Here is a 21,030-nt window from a genome sequence, read left to right as displayed (position 1 = left end):
TGCATAGCCAAAACAATATTGAGAAAGAAAAACAAAATGGGAGGCCTCATACTTCCTGATCTCAAAAGATTCTACAAACCTACAGTAGTCAAAACCGTGTAGTACTGGTATAAAGACAGACATTTAGACCAATGGAACAGAATGCATAAAACAGAAACAAAACCTCACATACATGGTCAAATGATCTTTGACAAGGATGACAAGGCTGCACAATGGGGAAAGGATAGTCTCTTCGACAAATGGGGTTGGGAAAACTGGATATCCACATGTAAAAGAATGTAGTCGGACCTTTAGCCTAGATCATATACAAAAGTTAGCTAAAAATGGAATAGACCAAAAGTAAGTCCTGAAACTATAAAACTCCTCAAAGAAACTGTAGAGGAAAAGCTTCATGACATTGGATTTGGCAGTGATTTCTTGGATATGACAACAAATGTGCAGACAACCAAAGCAAAAATGGTCAAGTGGGACTACACCAAACTTTAAAAAGTAGGAAAGGAAACAATTGATACAGTAAAAAAGCAATCTATGGAACTGGAGGAAATATTTGCAAACCATATATCTGATAAGGGATTAATATCCAGAATGTATAAAAATTCTTACAACTCAATAACAAATATTGTTTTTGTAACAAATAACAAAACAAGTATAATAACAAGTAACAAATAACAAAAAACCCCCCAAATACCCCAATTTTTAAAATGGGTAAAGAACTTGAATACATATTTCTCCAAAGAAGATATACAAATGGCCAACAGGTATATGAAAAGGTGCTCAACATCAAGGTGCTCAACATCACTAATCATTAAGGAATGCAGATCAAAACCACAATAAGAGGCTGGGCGTTGTGGCGCATGCCTGTAATCCCAGCTACTAGGGAGACTGAGGCAGGAGAATCGCTTGAACCCAAAAGGTGGAGGTTGAAGTGAGCCAAGATCATGCCACTGCACTCCAGCCTGGGCAACAAGAGCGAAAACTCCCTCTCAAAAAAAAAAAAAAAAAAAAAGCAAAAAAAAAAACCCACAATAAGATATTACTTCATACCTGTTAAGATGGCCACTATAAACACACACACACACACACACACACACACAAAATAAGATATTACCTCATACCTGTTAAAATGGCCACTATACACACACACACACCCCAAAAAAACCCAGAAAATAAAAAGCGCTGGTGAGGATGGGGAGAAATAGGAACCTGTGCACTGTTAGTGGGAACGTGAAATGGTGCAGCTGCTATGGAAAACAGTATGGAGTTTCCTTAAAAAATTAAAAATACAATTATCATATGATCCAGCAATTCTACTTCTGGGTATATAACCAAAAGAACATAAAGCAGATTCTCAAAGAGTCTAGTTTCCACCCAGTAGGTGGAGCTGACACATGGGTATTGATTAGAAGTCTATAAAAAGAGCAGTCCTAACCCCTGTCCTGTGCAGCCAGGCAGATAGCCCATCCCCTGATCCCACTGGAGATGGGAGGCTTATTCCCTGGAGAAATTAAACCAAGGAAACTTCAGACTTTGAGACAGAGACACATTAAAGAATATGGGTGAAGAACAAGGCTGAAAACAGGAGTATTAGAAAAGTCCACATTCTGTATAATGAGTCTCTGGCTCTCTTTCCCAGAACTCTCATATTTATAACCCACGCAGGAGGTATCTGAGATACCTCCTACTCTCTTAACCCAAGTAACCAATTTACCATCAACGTCCAGTGAATTTCACCTCTACAATATCTAATTCATTTCTTCCAGCACTTGCTATTGTGAGCTAGTCTCAATTCTCATCAGGACAATTGTAGTAGTATCCAGGCTTGTTCTCCTCCTGTCCATTCGTCATTTATGGGTAGTGCCAAATCTGCTTATGTCACCTGGGCCCTGTAGCACCTTTTAATAGCTTCCCATTGTTTTTTATTTTTATTTTTATTTATTTATTTTGAGACAGAGTCTTGCTCTTGTCACCCAGGCTGGAGTGCAATGGCCCGATCTTGGCTCACTGCAACCTCTGCCTCCCGGGTTCAAGTGATTCTCCTGCCTCACCCTCCCGAGTATCCGGGATTACAGACACCTGCCACCATGCCCAGATAATTTTTGTATTTTTAGTAGAGATGGGGTTTCACCATGTTGGCCAGCTGGTCTTAAACTCCTGAGCTCAGGTGATCAGCCCACCTTGGCTTCCCAAAGTGCTGGGATTACAGGCGTGAGCCACTGTGCCTAGACTGTTTTTTATTTTTAAAATTTATTTATTTATTTATTTTTAAAAAGATGCCATGTGACACTAACCCATTGTTTCTTAAATATTCTCTTGAGTATACTAAATTGACACATATCATCTGTAAATAATAATTTTGTAAGTTCCTTCATGTAACTCTTATTTCCTTTTACTTTATTGGGTAAAACTTCCAGAACAATGTAATGAATTGTGGTCATGGCATGTATTCTTTTTTTTGTTTCTGATTTTAATATGGATGTCTGTTGTGGTTTGCTGTTATATATACATTTAGCTAATAATTTCAATTAAATGCTCTCAGTTTACTTTTAGAATAAGAAACAAATGTTGAATTTTATCACTCTATTTTCAGCATGTATTATAATTATTTATATTTTTTCTTCTTAGCATATTAATCAAATTCACTTAACCAGCATTTACTAAGCAGATGGTGCCAGGCACTGTCCTCTGCCCCGGAGGTAACAGAAATCAACAAGAAAGTCAAAGCCTGTGTCCTTCCCTGGCAGAGGGTGGAAGGGCAGAAGGAACAAACTTCCTCCCTCAAGCCCTTTTATAAGGGCACCTAGTCCTATACAGGGGGCGCCACCCACATGGCTTAATCACCTCCTGAAGGCCTCACCTATTAATACTGTTAAATTGGGCATTAAGTTTCAACACGGATTTTGGAGAGGACACAAACACTCAAGCCACAGCAAGTACCATGAAGAAAACTGAAGCAGGATAAGTAGGTAGAAAATGATAGGGTACTATTTTATTGAGATTAAGCTACAAAAATGTATTCTTAATGTTGAATTATCTTAATATTTCTGGTTAAAAATCCTACTTGATTAAATTTCATGCTTTTCAATTCACTAAAATTTTATTTAGAAACCTTATATTGGTGTTCATAAATGAAATCTGCCTGTTTTATTCTTCTGTATCCTTATTAAGGCATTTTAGAATGATATTTAAAGATTTTCTTTTTTAAAAATGATTTACATAATAGAAAAAAATTTCTGATGATTTTATTTTATAGAATTTCCCAGTAAAACCATCTGAGTGTAGTGTCTTTGGAGAGGCTTATCTTTGACATTTTCAATTTGTTCCATAGTTTTAGGTCTAGTCAAGGCTCCTACCACACTGATATGAGAGTGACCTATAATACCCTACAGGAGGAACTGATTTATATTTTCTGGAAAATGTCTTTATTTTATCTAGATTTTAATGTATTCACATAAAGTTGAATATAGCACTGTCTCATAATTGCTTACATTTCTTTCAATCTGTGGTTTTATTTTTAAATTCGCAATGTTATCCATTTGTTATTTTTAAAAAATTATGATAGACTGGTCATGTAACTCAGGGGCCCTGGGTTTTCTGGTACACACTGAAAAAGTGCCCACTTGTAACTGTTGCACCTTGAGTTCTTGTTGTTTCAAAAATTTCCTGGAGAAGCTCGGCCCCAGAAAAACAAAAAGCAGTTGGATCCAGAGATGGCTGAGTAGGAGATGAACTTTGGTGAGCTCTCATTGCTATAATCTTAAAAACCCGGCCCAGAGAGGAGCTTATTCTCCATTTTCTATACAGGCGACATATGTAGAAACATTATCTGCCACTGCACCTGTGCGGCCAGGACTCCCTCTCTACATTCAATGATTCAGCTGACCAGCCCAAGACATGCTCGGTTTTCATGCCTGTTTGTGGGGGCACTGCTTTGGGGCACTACCTCCGGTGTCCTCCTTACTTGTTGCAAGTAATAAAATCCCCTTGTTAAATCCTCTTTGGTTATGGTCAATGCAGGCTCACCTGGCAACAACCAGATGCACCTATTGTGTGAGTAGCAGCTAGAGTTTTGTCCCCATTATTGGGAGCATTTTAAGGAATTAAAGAATCATCTCGTTTTTACTTATGAAATAAATGACTGTTCTCTAATTCATTATATTGATTTCAGTTTTTATGTTTACTAATCCTTTTGTCCTACCTTTATTTTGCTAGAGTTAATTTTTTTCCTTTCCTTTTTGTTTTTTTTTTTTTTTTTGAGACGGAGTCTTGCTCTGTCGCCCAGGCTGAAGTGCAGTGGCGCGATCTCGGCTCACTGCAAGCTCCGCCTCCCGGGTTCATGCCATTCTCCTGCCTCAGCCTCCCGAGTAGCTGAGACTATAGGCGCCCGCCGCCACGCCCGGCTAATTTTTTGTATTTTTAGTAGAGACGGGGTTTCACCATGTTGGCCAGGCTGGTCTCAAACTCCTGACCTCAAGCAATCCACCCGCCTCAGCCTTCCAAAGTGCTGGAATTACAGCCATGAGCCACTGCACCTGGCCTTCATACCTACTTTTAATTACATACAGATTAAGGGGTGGTTTATGAAGAAATTTCCAGGAAAAGGGTAGTAATTTCTGGGTTGTCAGCTCATTGCCACGGAAAAGGGCAGTAACTCCAGGGTGTTGCCATGGCAATGGTAAACTGACATGGCACACTGGTGGGTGTGTCTTATGGAAAGCTGCTTCCACTTCATCCCTGTTTTAGCTAGTACTCAATTTGGTCCAGTGTCCAAGCTCTACCTCTGGAATCGAGTCCCACCTCCTATTTCAGATCCACCGATTCATTAGGGGTGGCAATGAAGACATAATTCTATCATTCCTTCTTCATTTATTGGCTGAAATAATTCTCTAAAGAAAAATGTCACCCATACTCTATTGTGCAGAATAGGCAAGATAAACACTTGACTCCCTTGATCAGTTTTCAAAATAATGTGAGTTGGTTCTTTAATGTCCCCTGAAGTGATGAATAAGTGTTGTTTCTAGGTATCATTATGAACAAATGGATTTAAATGATTTTAGATGTTTCAGTCCATTGCGATCATTATTCTTTTTGGTGCTTGATCATTCCAGCTTTAGCCGGTGGGAGCCTATTTGAGTTGCATCCTCCATCCCTGGGTCATGACTCTAATTTCCTGACACCATCCTTCCTATCAGGTAAAAGATATTTTAAGATCATCTTGTACATTTCTTCCCCACACCTGGAATTTGACATTTTCCAAATTGCTGGTCCCTTTTTAGTAGAAGAAGACTTCTGATTTTTGCTTTAAAAATAATTATTTTGAGAGGAGAGAGTTAATATCTAAATTTAACTTTTAAAATATTTTTGTCAAATTAATCAATGCACGTGTATGAAAAGTAAAATTCCGGCCAGGCGTGGTGGCTCATGCCTGTAATCCCAGTACTTTGGGAAGCCAAGGCGGGCGGATCATGAGGTCAAGAGATCGAGACCATCCTGTCCAAAATGGTGAAACCCCATCTCTACTAAAAATACAAAAATTAGCTGGACATGGTAGCAGGGGCTGTAGTCCCAGCTACTCGGGAGGCTGAGACAGGAGAATTGCTTGAACCTGGGAGGCGAAGATTGCAGTGAGGTGAGATCGCGCCACTGCACTCCAGCTTGGGCAACAGAGTGAGGAGGCTTTTTCTCAAAAATTCAAATGGTTCTGAAGAGCTGATCAACCACTTTTAATGATTTCAACAGTTCTGATAATTACCATTGTTATGACTCTAGATAAATTGCTACTATTTGCTGTTGCTTAATTTAGATATTTCACACATTATCTACGGATGTGCTATGGTAGATGATGATTTAGATCATCAATGTCACTTTCTCACGGTTCCTCCTCACTCCTTCTCTCAGTAGAGTCATTTTTTGTCAGAGCAGAATTGTAAAAGTCTGTTTGGGTGTTTCTAGTATTTGCAAGGTTCTACTTATTTGGAGCTTATGATTTCTGTCACCATTCTTAGAAGTTGATTCCACACACTTATGTGTGCCATTGGTAATATGCCTTTCTTTCTATCCCTCTTATTAGCAACACTCTAGTCTTTGCTATTCAACTTACTAGTCGAAGAAGTATTTAGGGGGCCAAGGCAGGTGGATCACTGGAGGTCAGGAGTTTGAGACCAGCCTGACCAACATGGTGAAACCCCGTCTCTACTAAAAATACAAAAATTAGGCAGGCATGGTGGTGAGCCTGTAATCCCAGCTACTAGTGAGGCTAAGGCTGAGGCAGGAGAATCACTTGAACCCGTGGGGAGATGGAGGTTGCAGTGAGCCGAGATCGTGCCACTGCATTTCAGCCTGGGCAACAAAGCAAGACTCCATCTTAAAAAAAAAAAAAGTATTTGAAGCCCATAGGGTCACGAGCAGAATCCCGTTGAGTACTTCAGAGACCTGCTTTCACCTTGACATTAATTCATTACTGTTACCACTCTCCAACTGCCATTATCAAGCCCACATTTTTATTTTTTCATCTAGTTCATGAGAACATCATGTGAGACTCTGTAAAATGTCTTCCTAAAATCAAAATACATCAAGGTCTTAAAATTCAATTAAAACAAAAGTACATAACTTTTTAAGCTTTTTGTTATAATTTCAATTACATTTATTATAATTTCAAGTACAAAGAACTCCTTAAACTTGGAAATTGACTATCGAGTTCATTTCCTAAATACATTATAGCTCTAACATGCAGTTTATAAGCACAGTTTGTGTCATTTACTTAATACATACACCAAAAATAAAAAATATATATGTATTTGGCCGGGCACAGTGGCTCATGCCTGTGATCCCAGCACTTTGGGAAGCCGAGGTGAGCACATCACTTGAGGTCAGGAGTTTGAGACCAGCCTGGCCAACATGGTGAAACCTTGTCTCTACTAAAAGACAAAAATTAGCTGAGTGTGGTGATGTGAGCCTGTAATCCCAGTTACTTGGGAGGCTGAGGCAGGAGAATCGTTTGAACCTGGGAGGCGGAGGTTGTACTGAGAGGAGATGGCGCCACTCTACTCCGACCTGGGTGACAGAGCAAGACTCCATCTCAAAATAAACAAACAAATAAATAAATATATAAATAAATACTCTCTGATTCTGCCAATTCCTCTAATCTCAAACATTCTTCTTTTAGGAAAGTGGACCATAAAGGCTGTTACTGCCAATGGAAGGCGTCTGGGATCCTGGTACTCCTCTAACCCTTGTAATGTATATATAAATGGCTAAAATGGCTCTTTTTAAGGATATCTTCTGCCAATATTAGATTTTTATTTTTCTTGCAACTCTTGGCAATTCTTGATTCTGCTCAATTTAGAATCTAATTTAGTTATGCAGAAACATTGACGTAAACAAATATACTGACCTTTTTAAAATAAGAAAATAAAGATACTGTTCTATTGAGTTGGGCTTGTATTTTAAGAAACTTTCACCAACAGTGGATCCTTTTGTGCGGTGCCTGGCAAACTATTTGGCCTGATCCTCCTGGAGAAATCTGTGAGCTCAGGAAGTTGTGAAGTGGGTTGTGTGAGAGTTGTATTTCCATTCTGTGACTGGGGAGGGGCGTATTCCTCAGTATAGAGCTCACTCTTAAAAGTAAAGAGTAAAACCATGCTTTTACCAGCCTCAAATAATCAACCCAGGGTTACACTTCCACTCTCTTTAGCAGAAAACTAACAATGGGTGATTTTGAATTAATTCTCTGGAGGGCTCAGCTTTAATTTAATTTTGAAAATACTACTTGAAGTATGCCAGGATACTAGAGGAAGTCATAAGATCTTACGGGCTATCGTGTAGTAAATATGTTGATTATAGTAAGCACTGTCCTACACCTTTTTTTTTTTTTAAATGGAGTCTCACTCTGTCACCCAGGCTGGAGTGCAGTGGCGTGATCTCAGCCCACTGCAAGCTCCACCTCCCAGGTTCATGCCATTCTGCCTCAACCTCCCGAGTAGCTGGGAGTACAGGTGCCCACCACCATGCCCGGCTAATTTTTTTTTTTTTTTTTTTGTATTTTTTAGTAGAGACAGGGTTTCATCGTATTAGCCAGAATGGTCTCGATCTCCTGACCTTGTGATCTGCCGGCCTTGGCCTCTCAAAGTGCTGGGATTACAGGCGTGAACCACCACGCCCGGCCTGTCCTATACCTTAATACTTGAGCATTGTCACTTACCAACTTTACAATAGTCCATTTTTAGTATTTGGTCCTTTTCTGAGATAAAGGTGAGATAAAATGAGATGGATTACAGAATGATTAAATCTTAATCCAGGAAAGAAAAATGTTGTGAATTGAAAGAGAAGCTACCTAATAGTGATGATACCAATGACACTTTCAGTGGTTTGTAAAGGTCAAGCTCTGCAAATTGTTTGTAAGACTTATTTCTTTTTCTTTTCCTTTTTTTTTTTTTTTTTTTTGAGACAGAGTTTCACTCTTGTCCACCAGGCTGGAATGCAATGGTGCAATCTCGGCTCACTGCAACCTCCAACTCCCGGGTTCAAGCGATTCTCCTGCCTCGGCCTTCCGAGTGGCTGGGATTGCAAGCATGCACCACCATACCCAGCTAATTTTTTGTATTTTTAGTTGAGACGGGGTTTCACTATGTTGGCCAGGCTGGTCTCAAACTCCTGACCTAAAATGATCTGCCCGCCTCAGCCTCCCAAAGTGCTGGTATTACAGGTATGAGCCAGGGCTCCCAGCCCCTGTAAGACATATTTCTGAACTTAACCATTATGCTGTGTTTTTAAGGAACGGTTACAGTAGCTGGGATTTAAATTAATAGAGTTCAGAGTTAAGTTCAAATATTTTACTGTACTCCAAAGTAAATTACTCAAGTTCCATAATAACAATTTAAACATTAAATATTCCTCCCTCTACTTTTTATATAAGAAATTATTATTAAAGGAGAAAAAAGATTAAGCAATTTTCCTTTAATTATTGCATGAAGCTCGAAAGCACCTGTGATCATTACTTTTAGCTCAAATTGCATACCAAACAAAAGTGTGAATCAACCCTAAGGAACAACTCAGGTACTGTCTGTACTCTTAATACAAAAAGAGCATTAACATCAAGAAGAAATGCTCAATGCAGGTAATTCTAGAATGATCAAAATTATCATTAGGTGGATACTAAAAATAATTTTTTTCTGTATTAGCACAGTTCTAATAACCTATAGTTTCTCTGTGAAATGCTTCTGTATTTTAATTTTTTAAATTTTTTTGAGACAGCGTCTCACTCTGTCGCCCAGGCTGGAGTGCAGTGGCCCCATCTAGGCTCGCTGCAACCTCTGCCTCTCAGGTTCAAGCGATTCTTCTGCCTCAGCCTCCCAAGTAGCTGGGATTACAGGCGTGTGCCACCATATCCAGCTAATTTTTGTATTTTTAGTAGAGACAGAGGTTCACCATGTTGGCCAGGCTGATCTCAAACTCCTGATGTCAAGTGATCCACCCGCCTCAGCCTCCTGAAATGCTGGGATTACAGGCATGAGCCACCACACCCGGCCCTATAATTTAAATTTGAAATAAATAAAGAAAATGTGGAATCTTTGCCATTAAAATAGAATTATTATAGAATCATAAAGGATGATAAAATAGGCAAACGCTCATATCTTTTTCTTTTATATGTCAATGATGTTTATTTTTACATGATAGAATGAATTTTCTTATAATCCACAGCAAAACTATTTTAAACTATGTAACCAAGGAAGTGTATACATCTAAGTTAAATATTTTTTCTGATATCAAAGGTAATACATACCCATGAATAAAATATTTAGAGGGAAAAAAACCAGAAAAGTATTTTTAGAAAGAAAATAGGTGGCTCATGCCTGTGATCCTGGTGCTTTGGAAAGCTGAGTATGGAGGATCACTGAGGCCAGGAGTTTGAGACCAGCCAGGGCAACATAGTGAGATCCTGTCTTAAAAAAAAATTAAAACAATATTAGCCTGATGTGGTGGCCTATGCTTGCAGTCCTAGCTACTTGGGAGGCTGAGGTGGGAGGATTGTTTAAGCCCAGGAGGTTGAGGGTACAGTGAGCCATGATTGTGCCCCTGCACTCTAGCCTAGGCAATGGAGCAAGATCCTATCTCAGAAATAAATAAACCCAGAAAATAATTGCCACAAATAGTACCACACTTAGAGATCACCACCATTAAATTAAGTTTTAAGGGCAATAAAATGCAAAGGAGTAATTTCTTTCTTTCTTTTCTTTTCTTTTCTTTCTTTCTTTCTTTCTTTCTTTCTTTCTTTCTTCTTTTTCTTTTTTTCTTTTTTCTTTCTTTCTTTTCTTTCTTTCTCTCTCGCTCTCTTTCTCTCTCTCTCTCTTTCTCTCTTTCTTTCTTTTTCTTTATTTGAGGGACAGGGTCTGGTTCTGTTGCCCAGGCTGGAGTGTAGTGACATGATCACGGTTCACTGCAGCCTCGACCTCCTGGGCTCAAGTGATCCTCCCACCTCAGCCTCCCAAGTAGCTGGGACTACAGGCACATCCTGGCACGTGCCAGCACTCTTGGCTAATACTTACTTATTTATATTTTTTTGTAGAGATAGGGTCTTACTATGTTGCCCAGGGTAGTCTTGAACTCCTGGGCTCAAGTGATCTCCCGCCTCAGCCTCCCAAAGTGTTAGGATTACAGGCATGAGCCACCATGCCTGGCTGATCAATTTCTTGGTTCTTTTTTTTTTTTTTTTTTTTTTTTTTGAGATAGGGTTTTGCTCTGTTGCCCAGGCTGGAGTGTGGTGGTGCAAACACAGCTCACTGCAGCCTTGATCTCCTGGGCTCAAGTGATCCTTCTGCCTTAGCCTCCCGAGTAGCTGGGACCACAGGCATGCACCATCATGCTCGGCTAATTTCTATTTTTTTAATTTTGTAGAGACAGGGTTCTCACCATGTTGCCAAGGCTGGTCTTAAAATCCTGGGCTCAAGCAATCCTCCTGCTTCAGCCTCCCAAAATGTTGGGATTACAGGCGTGAGCCACCATGTCTGGCCATTTTCGACTCTTAAAGCAAATGAGATTTCATCCGACCTTCTTGTTTGGCAAATTAACAAATTTCCTATTGAGGACAGTTCATCAATATTAAGGAAAGAGTGAGTCTTTATAATTCTAATTTCTGCTTCCTGGATGAGAAATGAGAAATAGAAAAATATATAACTTATCTACCTCTAGCCTGGTAAAGTACCATATTTTATAGGACATCTTCTAGGGTATGATTGTTTGAAATTTCCTCAATTTCCACCATTTTCATGAAGACTATTCCGTTAATTAATAGTTCTCATTATTTGAAAGGTACAGAATCTCTGAAAATCAATTTAACGGACTCTGTTTATAACCTTAATTGCTTTTGTTGCTCTTATCAGGATTTCCTTCAGTTTATTTGAATTTTTGCAAGGTAAACCACTCAAGGTGCACGAAAAGAAGTAATGATGCCTCCTTTCCTCCATCCAGCTTCCCTTTGTACATACCCAGAAATTGCATTTCTTCCCTTCTATCTCCTCAATGCCACTTTAATAGGAATTCCTATCTTTTTGTTCTTATTACTGTTAAATAGGGTCCCTACCAGACCTCTGGCACTCCAGGCTCCTCTCACCTATTATATTTCCGTATTTCTTATTGTTCTTCCCTTTCCCCTCAGAGATAGTAGATGTCTTCATTCTCTCTTCTCTCAGTCTCGCTCTCTCTCTCTTTCTCTCTCTTTCTCCAGCTTCTTTATCCACATTTCTGTTGCTATGTTGTCCTCACAGTTCCCAATACTTCCAGCAGCGTGGGCAGGATTTCTGTATCAAGCTGGCACAAACAGCCCAAGAAGAAAGGCGGTCTCACTGGGCCAGCCTCATTAGAGAACTGTGGTCAGAATGGCCTGTGGCCAGTCTGGTCCTAGCAACCAGCCATCAAACTATTGTTTGTAGCACAGAATCTCTTTAATGAGTTGTTCTTTGCACAAGGAAATACACCAACTGCAAGGGGACTTGCTATTGGAAACAGATTTTCCTATAGTGGTGACAGGGATGATAGTCAAAATATAGAACTGAATCCATCAAAGCACTGGAATTTAATCCAGCTATAGTGCTGGGAGCAGTATCCTGGAGGCTCCCTGCTTATCCAGATGTTAACACTATGCTTGCTAGATCATGGGAAGTTTTGCGGCAGGGGAATTCGAGTGAGGAATAAGGGTTGATGTCAGGGAGGGCATAAGAGAGGGTTGGGCAGAGACTTTTAAATCAATAAATATCATAGTATTTTAGTATTTTAATAAACAGAGGCTGGGTGTGGTGGCTCAGCACTTTGGGAGGCCAAGGAGGGCGGATCACCTGAGGTCAGGAGCTTGAGACCAGCCTGGCCAACATGGTGAAATCCCTTCTCTACTAAAAATACAAAAATTAGCCAAGTGTGGTGGCACAGCCCGTAGTTCTGTTCCAGTTACTCTGGAGGCTGAAAGCAGGTGAATCTCTTGAACTTGGGAGGTGGAGGTTGCAGTGAGCCAAGATCACTGCACTGCACTCCAGCCTGGGCAACAGAGTGAGACTCCGTCTCAAAAAATCAAACCAAACCAAACCAAAACAAACAACAACAACAAACTGGTTCAGCTGAATTTTGCATACCAGGTCAATGTCAGCCTTTTGGGCCATAAGTTTGTCCTCACTCATGTTCTGTCTTCTGGTTCTCCTTGAGACCAAAACACACATATCCAAGTAAATATCCCCATTTTACAGAAGAGGAAATTGAGACCCAGAGAGGACAAGTCACTGGGGCCAGTTGGAGCTCAGATGTAAAGCCAGAACTGACTGATCCCAAAGACAATGCTGTTGGGACTAAAATTGTTACACAACAGTATTCATTAATGTTCTTTAACATTTGCTAAGGACTCTTGTAGATATTTTTTAGTTCTTATGGCAACCTTGTGAAGTAATGTGGGTATTATTATCAATCTCTTTTTACCCTAAGATAATAGATATAGGTTTGGGAAACGCAAGGTTTAGAGAAGTAACTTCTTAAGAGATACTAAAAGAATGAACAAAAGATGGAAGAGCTATTATGTGATAGAATATATGGACTCACATATGGTCAAAATTTCTGATTTGGGAACCTCTTCTCTGCCACCACACCATGCCACCCTGAAGTCTGTAACTACATTTCTTAGAGTACCGTCTCAACAATGCCTGCTTTTCTCTACAAAGATGGCTGTAATAATTTGTGGCCAGTGGTTAGACATTTAGAGTTGTTCCTCCTGGCACTGGGTTGGCACTTAGCCAATTACATTCTTCCACATGATTCTCCTTAAAACCAATGGCAAAAAAAAGAAACAAAAAATGGCAAGCAACTGATGGTCACTTAACTGGGATTCGAGGATATTTGTGGCCATGTGATAACCACACTACTTAGAGTAACACTAGCTAGAAGTAACTGGCTAGATGTTAACTACATTAGCTAAAGTAACACAAACTAGATGCAATAATCAAGTTAACTAGAGTGAAACTCCAACTTCAGCTCTAAAATCCATGTTTTAGGAACCATTCATGTAAGTTTGGAACTTCTTTTCTGGGAGTCAGATTTCGACCTTGTATCAAATGCTTTATTTATATACAAACAAGTGAAATCTTTGTTATTTCCTTTACCCAATATTCTAGACTGAGTGTAAATGTCACTTCTTCCTTGAAACATCCTTTACCTGCCCTAGGCAGAACTAGCCAGACCCTCTTCTGTGATGAAAGCACTTTATACACACCTTAACTGTGGTCCACCTAAATTGTGCTGCAATTATTTGCATTTCAGGTTGACCTAGGAGGACTCTGTCCTAGTAATCTTTTTCTCCCCATTACTACATTAATATGTCTAACACATAGTAGCTATCCAAGAAACAATTGTTGACTTATTAACAAATGTATACACACACTAAGAAAATAAAATTCATGTTCACATAGTTTGGAAAGAAATTAGGTGTTGCCATTTTTAGTGGTGGGAGTGAGGGTAACATTTGGTCTTTAGTGATACCATTTTCAGTGGAGGAAACTGTTATCTGTGGTAACATTTGGTCTGTCTTGGAACTTTATATTTTTGATTAAGCAAATACGGGGAATGAAGTTTTAACAGCTCTCATTTTATTATAACATTTACAAATCTGTTTATTGCATTATTTCACATGTAATTTCAAGGAAGAGTTCCTGATGTAAAAGCAGTATTCAGCAACTTAATTTAATTAAAATTATATGGATTTTTAAAAGGATGATGTTGGTCTGTATATATTAATATGGAAAGACATCGATGATACATTGTTAAGTGAATAAAGAGCAAGTTAGGAAGCAGCAACTAAAGTATTAGTTCGTTTTTGTAAAAAAAAGTTCTATGGAGTCTTAGAAAATATTCCAGAATAATAATATTGGAGTAATAATATTATTTATATCCTCCTCCTTGCTTAAATTTTGTATCCTTTGACCAGTATCTCCCTAATCCCCACTCCTCCCACATATCTTTTCTTTAATAATGAAAGATTACAGTGTTCCAGGTATGAAACTGTCTTCCCACATTATTTTAATCCTCACAATAACTCCATATATTCATTCATAATTAATTAATTAATTCCTCATTCAACTTAAAATTCTTGTCCCAGGCAGTGTGTTAAATGTTAGAGATATAGCAGTGAACCAGAAGGATGCAGTACCCAATGTTTCATCATTATCCTAACTTTACAGATGAAAATTAGTAAAGTTGCCCCATCCACAAGGGGTCTTCCAGTCCAACTTCTGGTTCAACTAAACATACAGACTCACAGGACACCCATGGGCTATGTCGCCACCAGTGTATGAAGACAGGTACGGCATAGCATCTGGACTTTTTTCTGTGGGAATTTTTTTTTTTTTTTGAGATGGAGTCTTGCTCTGTTGCCCAGGCTGGAGTTCAGTGGCACAGTCTCGGCTCACTGCAACCTTCGCCTCCCAGGTTCAAGCAATTCTCCTCCTCAGCCTCTCAAGCAGCTGGAATTACAGGCATGTGCCATGACGCCCAGCGGATTTTTGTATTTTTAGTAGAGATGGGGTTTCACCATGTTGCCCAAGTTGGTCTCGAACTCCTGGCCTCAAGTGATCCACCCACCTCGACCTCCCAAAGTGCTAGGATTACAGGCATGAGCTACTGCGCCCAGCCCAATTTTTTCTGTGGGAGTTCTTACAGCAGAGTTCATACATTCTTCTAGGAACCATCATCTTTGGTCCTTCAGAAGATGGCTCAGATGCAAGGAGACGAGACCCACATTGGGTGGATGCAGGAGCCACCCTGACGTAAAAGCCTCACTCTCAATGTAATAACTCCATAGGCACAGTATCCAGTGTCCCCATAAGAAGTACTACCCCCATCTGGTAATTTATAGTTCATGATCTTTTCTCCCAATTCAAAGGCAGTTTGCCAGTCAGAGGTCATTTCTATCAGAAGCAAGGTTAACTAAAAATATAGTTAGCATTTGATTCCTATCAGATCACCAGGGAAACAGAACTAGAGAGTGAAACAAAGGTCAAATTTTTCATGCGGAAGAAGGTGAAAGGGTTTTGTTAAGTAGCTTATTCAAAAAACAAATGAAAGAGTGGATTCAAACTTAGGTCTGTCTGACTCCAAGTCTAGCTTCTGAACTTCACTGGATAGTAACAAATGTGATCTCTGCGGGGAAAGCTTTTAGATAACTTTACTTTCTTTTTCATACTTTCTGAATTCTCAGACTTTTTTCATAATCAGAAAAAACGGTTTTCATAGTAAAGACTATAGCAACATGAAAATATGCTTTTGCTACAGCATGAAGTGAGAGTAGCCAGAAGCAAAATGATGTATGCAATTGCATTGTGATTAGGATGATGTAAAAAGAGAAATGCACAAAGAAAGAAGCCAAGCAAAAGTACAAAGCAGTCCTAACAGTAGTTGAATCAAGATGGTTGGCTTGGAAAGAGCTTTTTTCCCCCTGTTTTCCAGATTTTCTATAAAATGGCTATGTTATTCTTGGAATAAAATGGAATGCATTTATTAAAATAGAAAAGGAATTACATTTAGCTTATAAAACATTTGAAATGTAAAAATCATGCAAACATGTCACCCTAAGATAATAGATATAGTTTCATATTTCTTCATATAGGTGAATACTTTTTATATAAAATTTAGCTGTTGGGGGTTCGGAAGCTTCTGCTGTACTCCTGCCCTGACACCACTGTTTCAGTGCACTATGGTAACCTCCTTAGACTGGGTTCATGCAGCAGAGCTGGAATACTATTGCTCAACTCCTTTCACATGCTGTCTATAGTTATTTCAGGATGGAGCTATTTAAGGCTTCATTTTCCTTCAAAACTCACGTTTTGGGCTTTACATGATCCTTCTTTAGCCAAGGACTCATATAATTGGATAGCTGCTGTTATATTTTGCACGCCAAAATTTCCAAATAGCAAAGCGTCAGCCATTTTCTCCATAGCTTTGAAGTTTCCCATGTCAGCTGCTTTGGCAAAAAGTAGGTAGGCTCTGTTTCAAGAATATGAAGTCAAATTTGATTTTCAAAAATGAAATTTTCTTCTCCTTCTTCAATACTATTCATACTACTTCTCGCTAACAAGCAGGAACCAGTTGTCATACAGTTTAGCTGAAGTTCATTACATCTCTAGATCAGTAGATTTTTTTCATTCCTAAAGTGGTCTAAGGCTATAATTTCAAATATATCTCACAAATAATAATGCTACTAAAAAGGAGAAATATATAAGATACACCATCTTATACACTGAGTAAGCTTATACACTGAGTAAAGTGAAAAATTGAGGAACTTATTCTAAAATAGTGAACTCTCCCATGGCCACCACCATTATGTATGAATATTTGTTTTATAAAATAAATTCTGAAAAATATAAGAATAATCAAAATTGGAATGTAACCTCTAGGAAGTTACTATCAGGAGAATGATGATCCCTTCATATCTTAAAATAATTTGCTAAACAGAATATATTCTTCAACACAGCAAAGTCAGACTCTTTGGAAAAACAATAATGAAACAAAACCTTAATGGCTAGGGCTCTACAGTCTGACTGCCTGGTTCAAATCCTGGTCCCACCACTTACTAGTTGGAGAACTTCAGCCAAGTTATATAACTTTTCTGTGACCCTCTAATCTATGAAATGGGGATAGCATTATAGCACCCACTTCATAGGGTTGCTGTGAAGATTGAATGAGATAATCCATGGGAAGTGCTTGGCATTGTGCGTGGTATAGAGTAAGCACTCAGTAAATTTAGCTACTATTATTGGGACAGTTGCATTGATTCTAAAGTTTTATAGCATGGTAATTGTTCTCCTATAATTAGGTGGTAAGTGGTGTGAACATTTAGTGATTAAAATGATATGTGCCACAGGATTACCTTACACTGCACTCTTTGAGTGCCAGTCAGAAGCCACCTGGACCTGGTTGGTATAAGAAGTGATGGAGAGTCTTGCAAGGTCAAAACATGTGTCAGAGACAGGGAGTATTTTAGGGATTTATTTTTACTTTTATAACTTCGTTTTGAAGGTAAAGACCAGAAAGCATTAACTTCTACTTGTGACCTTGACTCAAATACAGGGGAAAAAACCATACAAAAATCTACCATTGTTTCTGATTTAGGAGGATCAGGAGACTCACCTTTCTGTACAGCTTAACCATGCTGAGGCTAAAATAAGCTGCTCTTGGGCAGAAGCTGGAGCACAGTAGTCCAGGCAAGAAGGACCTCAGACAGAGAAACATCCAGGTAGGCATTAGAGTCCTGGATGTCAAAACACAGGGTGAGTACTCCATTGGAACAAAAAGAGGTAGAAAACTGGAGTTCAGGAGATCAAGAAAGAAATTAACCCAGGTCAAAGCAAGCTGAAATTCTGGAGGCAGGAAGGCAAACAAGGTAGACGGTCTCAAGGTCACTAAAGGCAAATGTCTGGCACCCAGGGAGAGGCAACAGGAAGAAAGCCTGGCATCAGGATACAGACTCCCTTGAGCCTTTCTGTCACGTGGCTTGCTGCTGCAACTCTATAGCCTACTGGGACAGGAGGAGCATCAGCATGGACTGGGGCACAGAAACCTGAGATAGGCTGCAGGGGCCTCTAATAGTACGCCTAGTATCTCCAGCATTTTATACTCAGTCTCTGGACCCAGAGGGCAGCAACAGGCTGCAAAACAAATCCTTCTAGGTGTCTTGCATTCCAAGGGCAGTGTGGGCATATGGGTTCCATAGCAGAAAACCCAAGGTACTATAAGGGATACTAGAAGCAGGATCCAGGGCTGGAGAAAGTTGCTGATAGGTAAGATTAAGATGTGGGCTGCAATCCCCAAGAGGAAAAAGGTGGGAGAAACTGGACAGCAGGGGCAGATCCCAAAAGACAATTTAATTAGGTATCTGGATCATCTCTACAGGGTCTGGCATTGGATGCTTAGGTGGGTGATGGGGGAGGAAGGGCTCAATGCTTCTGCAGGGCACATCAGAAACTTGTGTAGAACAATGGCTTATCTTCAAAACTTCTTTGCTGATGGGGAGTGATTCTTAATGAAGGACCACTCTAGCTGTCAATGAGGCTTCCTGACTCACTCAGACAGATTTGTTCTCTCTGACATGCTTGCTTAATAGCTGTACTTTAAACAGCACTGACTTGTTCAGTGATTTTTCCTACTCATACAAAAGAAGAGGCTGAATGAGTGAATGAATGAATGAATGAATTGGTCCAGGATGTGGGTGTGGAGGAGCCAAAAGGATAGTTTTAACCTGTCTTACATCTGTCCTGCCAACCCAGGAAGTAGCAAAGCAAAGAGGGTAGGATAGAGGAATGAGCAGGAATGAAATTCTTCTCCTTTGGTCAGGAGGGCATGCAATCATTTTTCTCTCCACCTGCCCTACGCTTAGGCATGGCTGCACAGATGTAACTTGCTTAAGGAGACAGCAGGCCATCCTGATAACACAAGAACTTCACCCAGCTTGCCCACAAACTCCTGAGATCTCTTTCTATGAGCCCATTAGATTTCAGTTCTCCATTGCTACCAACTCAAAAGGGTCAGGAGGCTGGGCGTGGTGGCTCATGCCTGTAATCCCAGCACTTTGAGAGGCCGAGGAGGGCAGATCACTTCAACTCAGGAATTCGAGACCAGCCTGACCAACGTGGCGAAACCCTGTCTCTACTAAAAATACAAAAATTAGCTGGGCGTGGTGGTGGGTGCCTGTAATCTCAGCTACTTGGGAGGCTGAGGCAGGAGAATCGCTTGAACTGGAGAGGTGGAGGCTGCAGCGAGCTGAAATCGTGCCACTGCACTCCAGCCTAGGCAACAGACTGAGACTTTGTCTCAAAAAAAGGTGGCGAGGGTGGTGAGGAGACTGAGTTTTGGAGCAAGGATGTGGGCAGGACAGTCTTGGTAAGAATAGAGTGAAACTGAATGACACCCAGGTAGGCATGAGGGTTCCCACACTGATGGATGGTCTGCTATTAGGACTGGGCTTTCTCCCTGTTCTTCAGGCCAAAGAGGAAGGTCCCCTTCAAGGTTAAGTGGATGGTTACCTGAGACCTTCTCAGAGTGATTTGGTCCCATTGGGCCAAATCCAGGGTTTCCCTGGACTTGATGTAACACACCTAGGTGGGCCCCTTATTTGTGTGGGCTCCCATGCTATAGTTTGGGGTTATCTGAAATCTCAAGGACCAGCCCCTGCCTGGCGCTCCACGTCTGTTTCTTCTAGCTAGGCTGGCTGGAGAATTCTGTGTTCTTACTTATTTAGCCAGTGGGCGTGTTAGTGAGATGAGCTCCTATTAGGCTGGACTGTATTTTTGGGATCTGATTTTACCACATCCTCATTATAATAGCCCCTAGGAACATTCAGTGTGAGGCCCAGGTTTTGCTGGGGTTGGTTGAACCACTCCCTCACTTCTTTCTTGTCTCTCAGGAAGTATTACATCATCTTTTTGACTCTCCATTTCCTTCTCTGTAATTTGGGGATAATTATCTATGTCTCACAGTATCACTGTGAGCAATGAATAATTTACACATGTAAAGTACCTAAAACAGTAACTAGCACAAAGCAGGTGCTTGATAAATGAAAGTTGTTGATGTTGTCATAACCAGAATCATAGTTGAGTGCTCTTTATCCTCTGTATTTTTATACTTCTCAAAGGTTTGGGTTTTAAGAACTCATGGACTTTGTTGCTGCCCTGTCTGGGGCTAGCTACCATAGCTCTGGGATGCTTTCCTGTGACTGGTGTACCTATTCTGTGTGAAAACAAGAGATGTCTCCTTGTTGGGGGTTCAGGGCGCATACTTTCTTTTTTTTTTTTTTTTGAGATGGAGTCTGGCTTTGGCTTTGTCACCCAGGGGTTAGAGTGTTATGGCATGGTCTTGGCTCACTGCAACCTCTGCTTCCTGGGTTCAAGAAATTCTCCTCCTTCAACCTCCCGAGTAGTTGGAATTACAGTTGCGTGCCACTACGTCTGACTAATTTTTGTAGAGATGGGGTTTCACCATATTGGTCAGGCCGGTCTCAAACTCCTGACCTCAAGCAATCTGCTAGCCTCGGCCTCCCAAAGAGCTGGGATTACAGGTGTGAGCCACCACGCTTGGCTAGGGCCCACACTTTCTATTTTTGGTTCAAAATACCCTTGCTTTCTTTGCCTCCATACCTTCAACTTACCACTTAGGGGACTCAAGATAAAACTAACACACCTGTATTTCCTGGTTACTAAGTGCCAGGCACTATTGTAAGAGCTCGATTGCATTATCCGGGTCACAGAGAGGTTGAGTAACTTATCCAAGTGCGCACAGCCAGTAAATGAGAGAGCTAGGATTTGATCCCAAGGCTTTAGCTAGAGCCTTGAGGGGTGACCACAAGTTGTGCCCCTCCACTGGAAGTGTGGCGTGGAGGGAGAAGATATTTCTGCCTCCCCTTTAGACAAAGTAGAAAAGTGATAAGAGAAACAGTGAACATGGAACAAGACCATGTGGCCACAGCTTGGTCACCTCCCAGCTATTTGTGCTCACCTCACTTTAACATCTTTGAAT

At 40.3% G+C, this 21,030-nt stretch overlaps 1 protein-coding gene across 3 annotated transcripts in view; it reads right to left on the bottom strand.

Moving 5' to 3' along the window:
- The window catches only part of SEL1L2 (SEL1L2 adaptor subunit of SYVN1 ubiquitin ligase), a 165,800-nt gene that overhangs the window by 47,889 nt on the left and 96,881 nt on the right, over positions 1-21,030 (bottom strand). For all 3 annotated transcript variants that reach the window (XM_063633983.1, XM_055266153.1, XM_055266154.1), the window contains exon 5: positions 16,344-16,506. In XM_063633983.1, coding sequence (XP_063490053.1) covers positions 16,344-16,506 — 163 coding nt within the window. The remainder of the gene's footprint in view (positions 1-16,343; positions 16,507-21,030) is intronic.

Source organism: Symphalangus syndactylus, chromosome 24, assembly GCF_028878055.3.
Source record: "Symphalangus syndactylus isolate Jambi chromosome 24, NHGRI_mSymSyn1-v2.1_pri, whole genome shotgun sequence".
In the NCBI taxonomy this organism is placed as follows: Eukaryota; Metazoa; Chordata; class Mammalia; order Primates; family Hylobatidae; genus Symphalangus; species Symphalangus syndactylus.
This window is presented reverse-complemented; position numbering and strand designations above follow the sequence as displayed.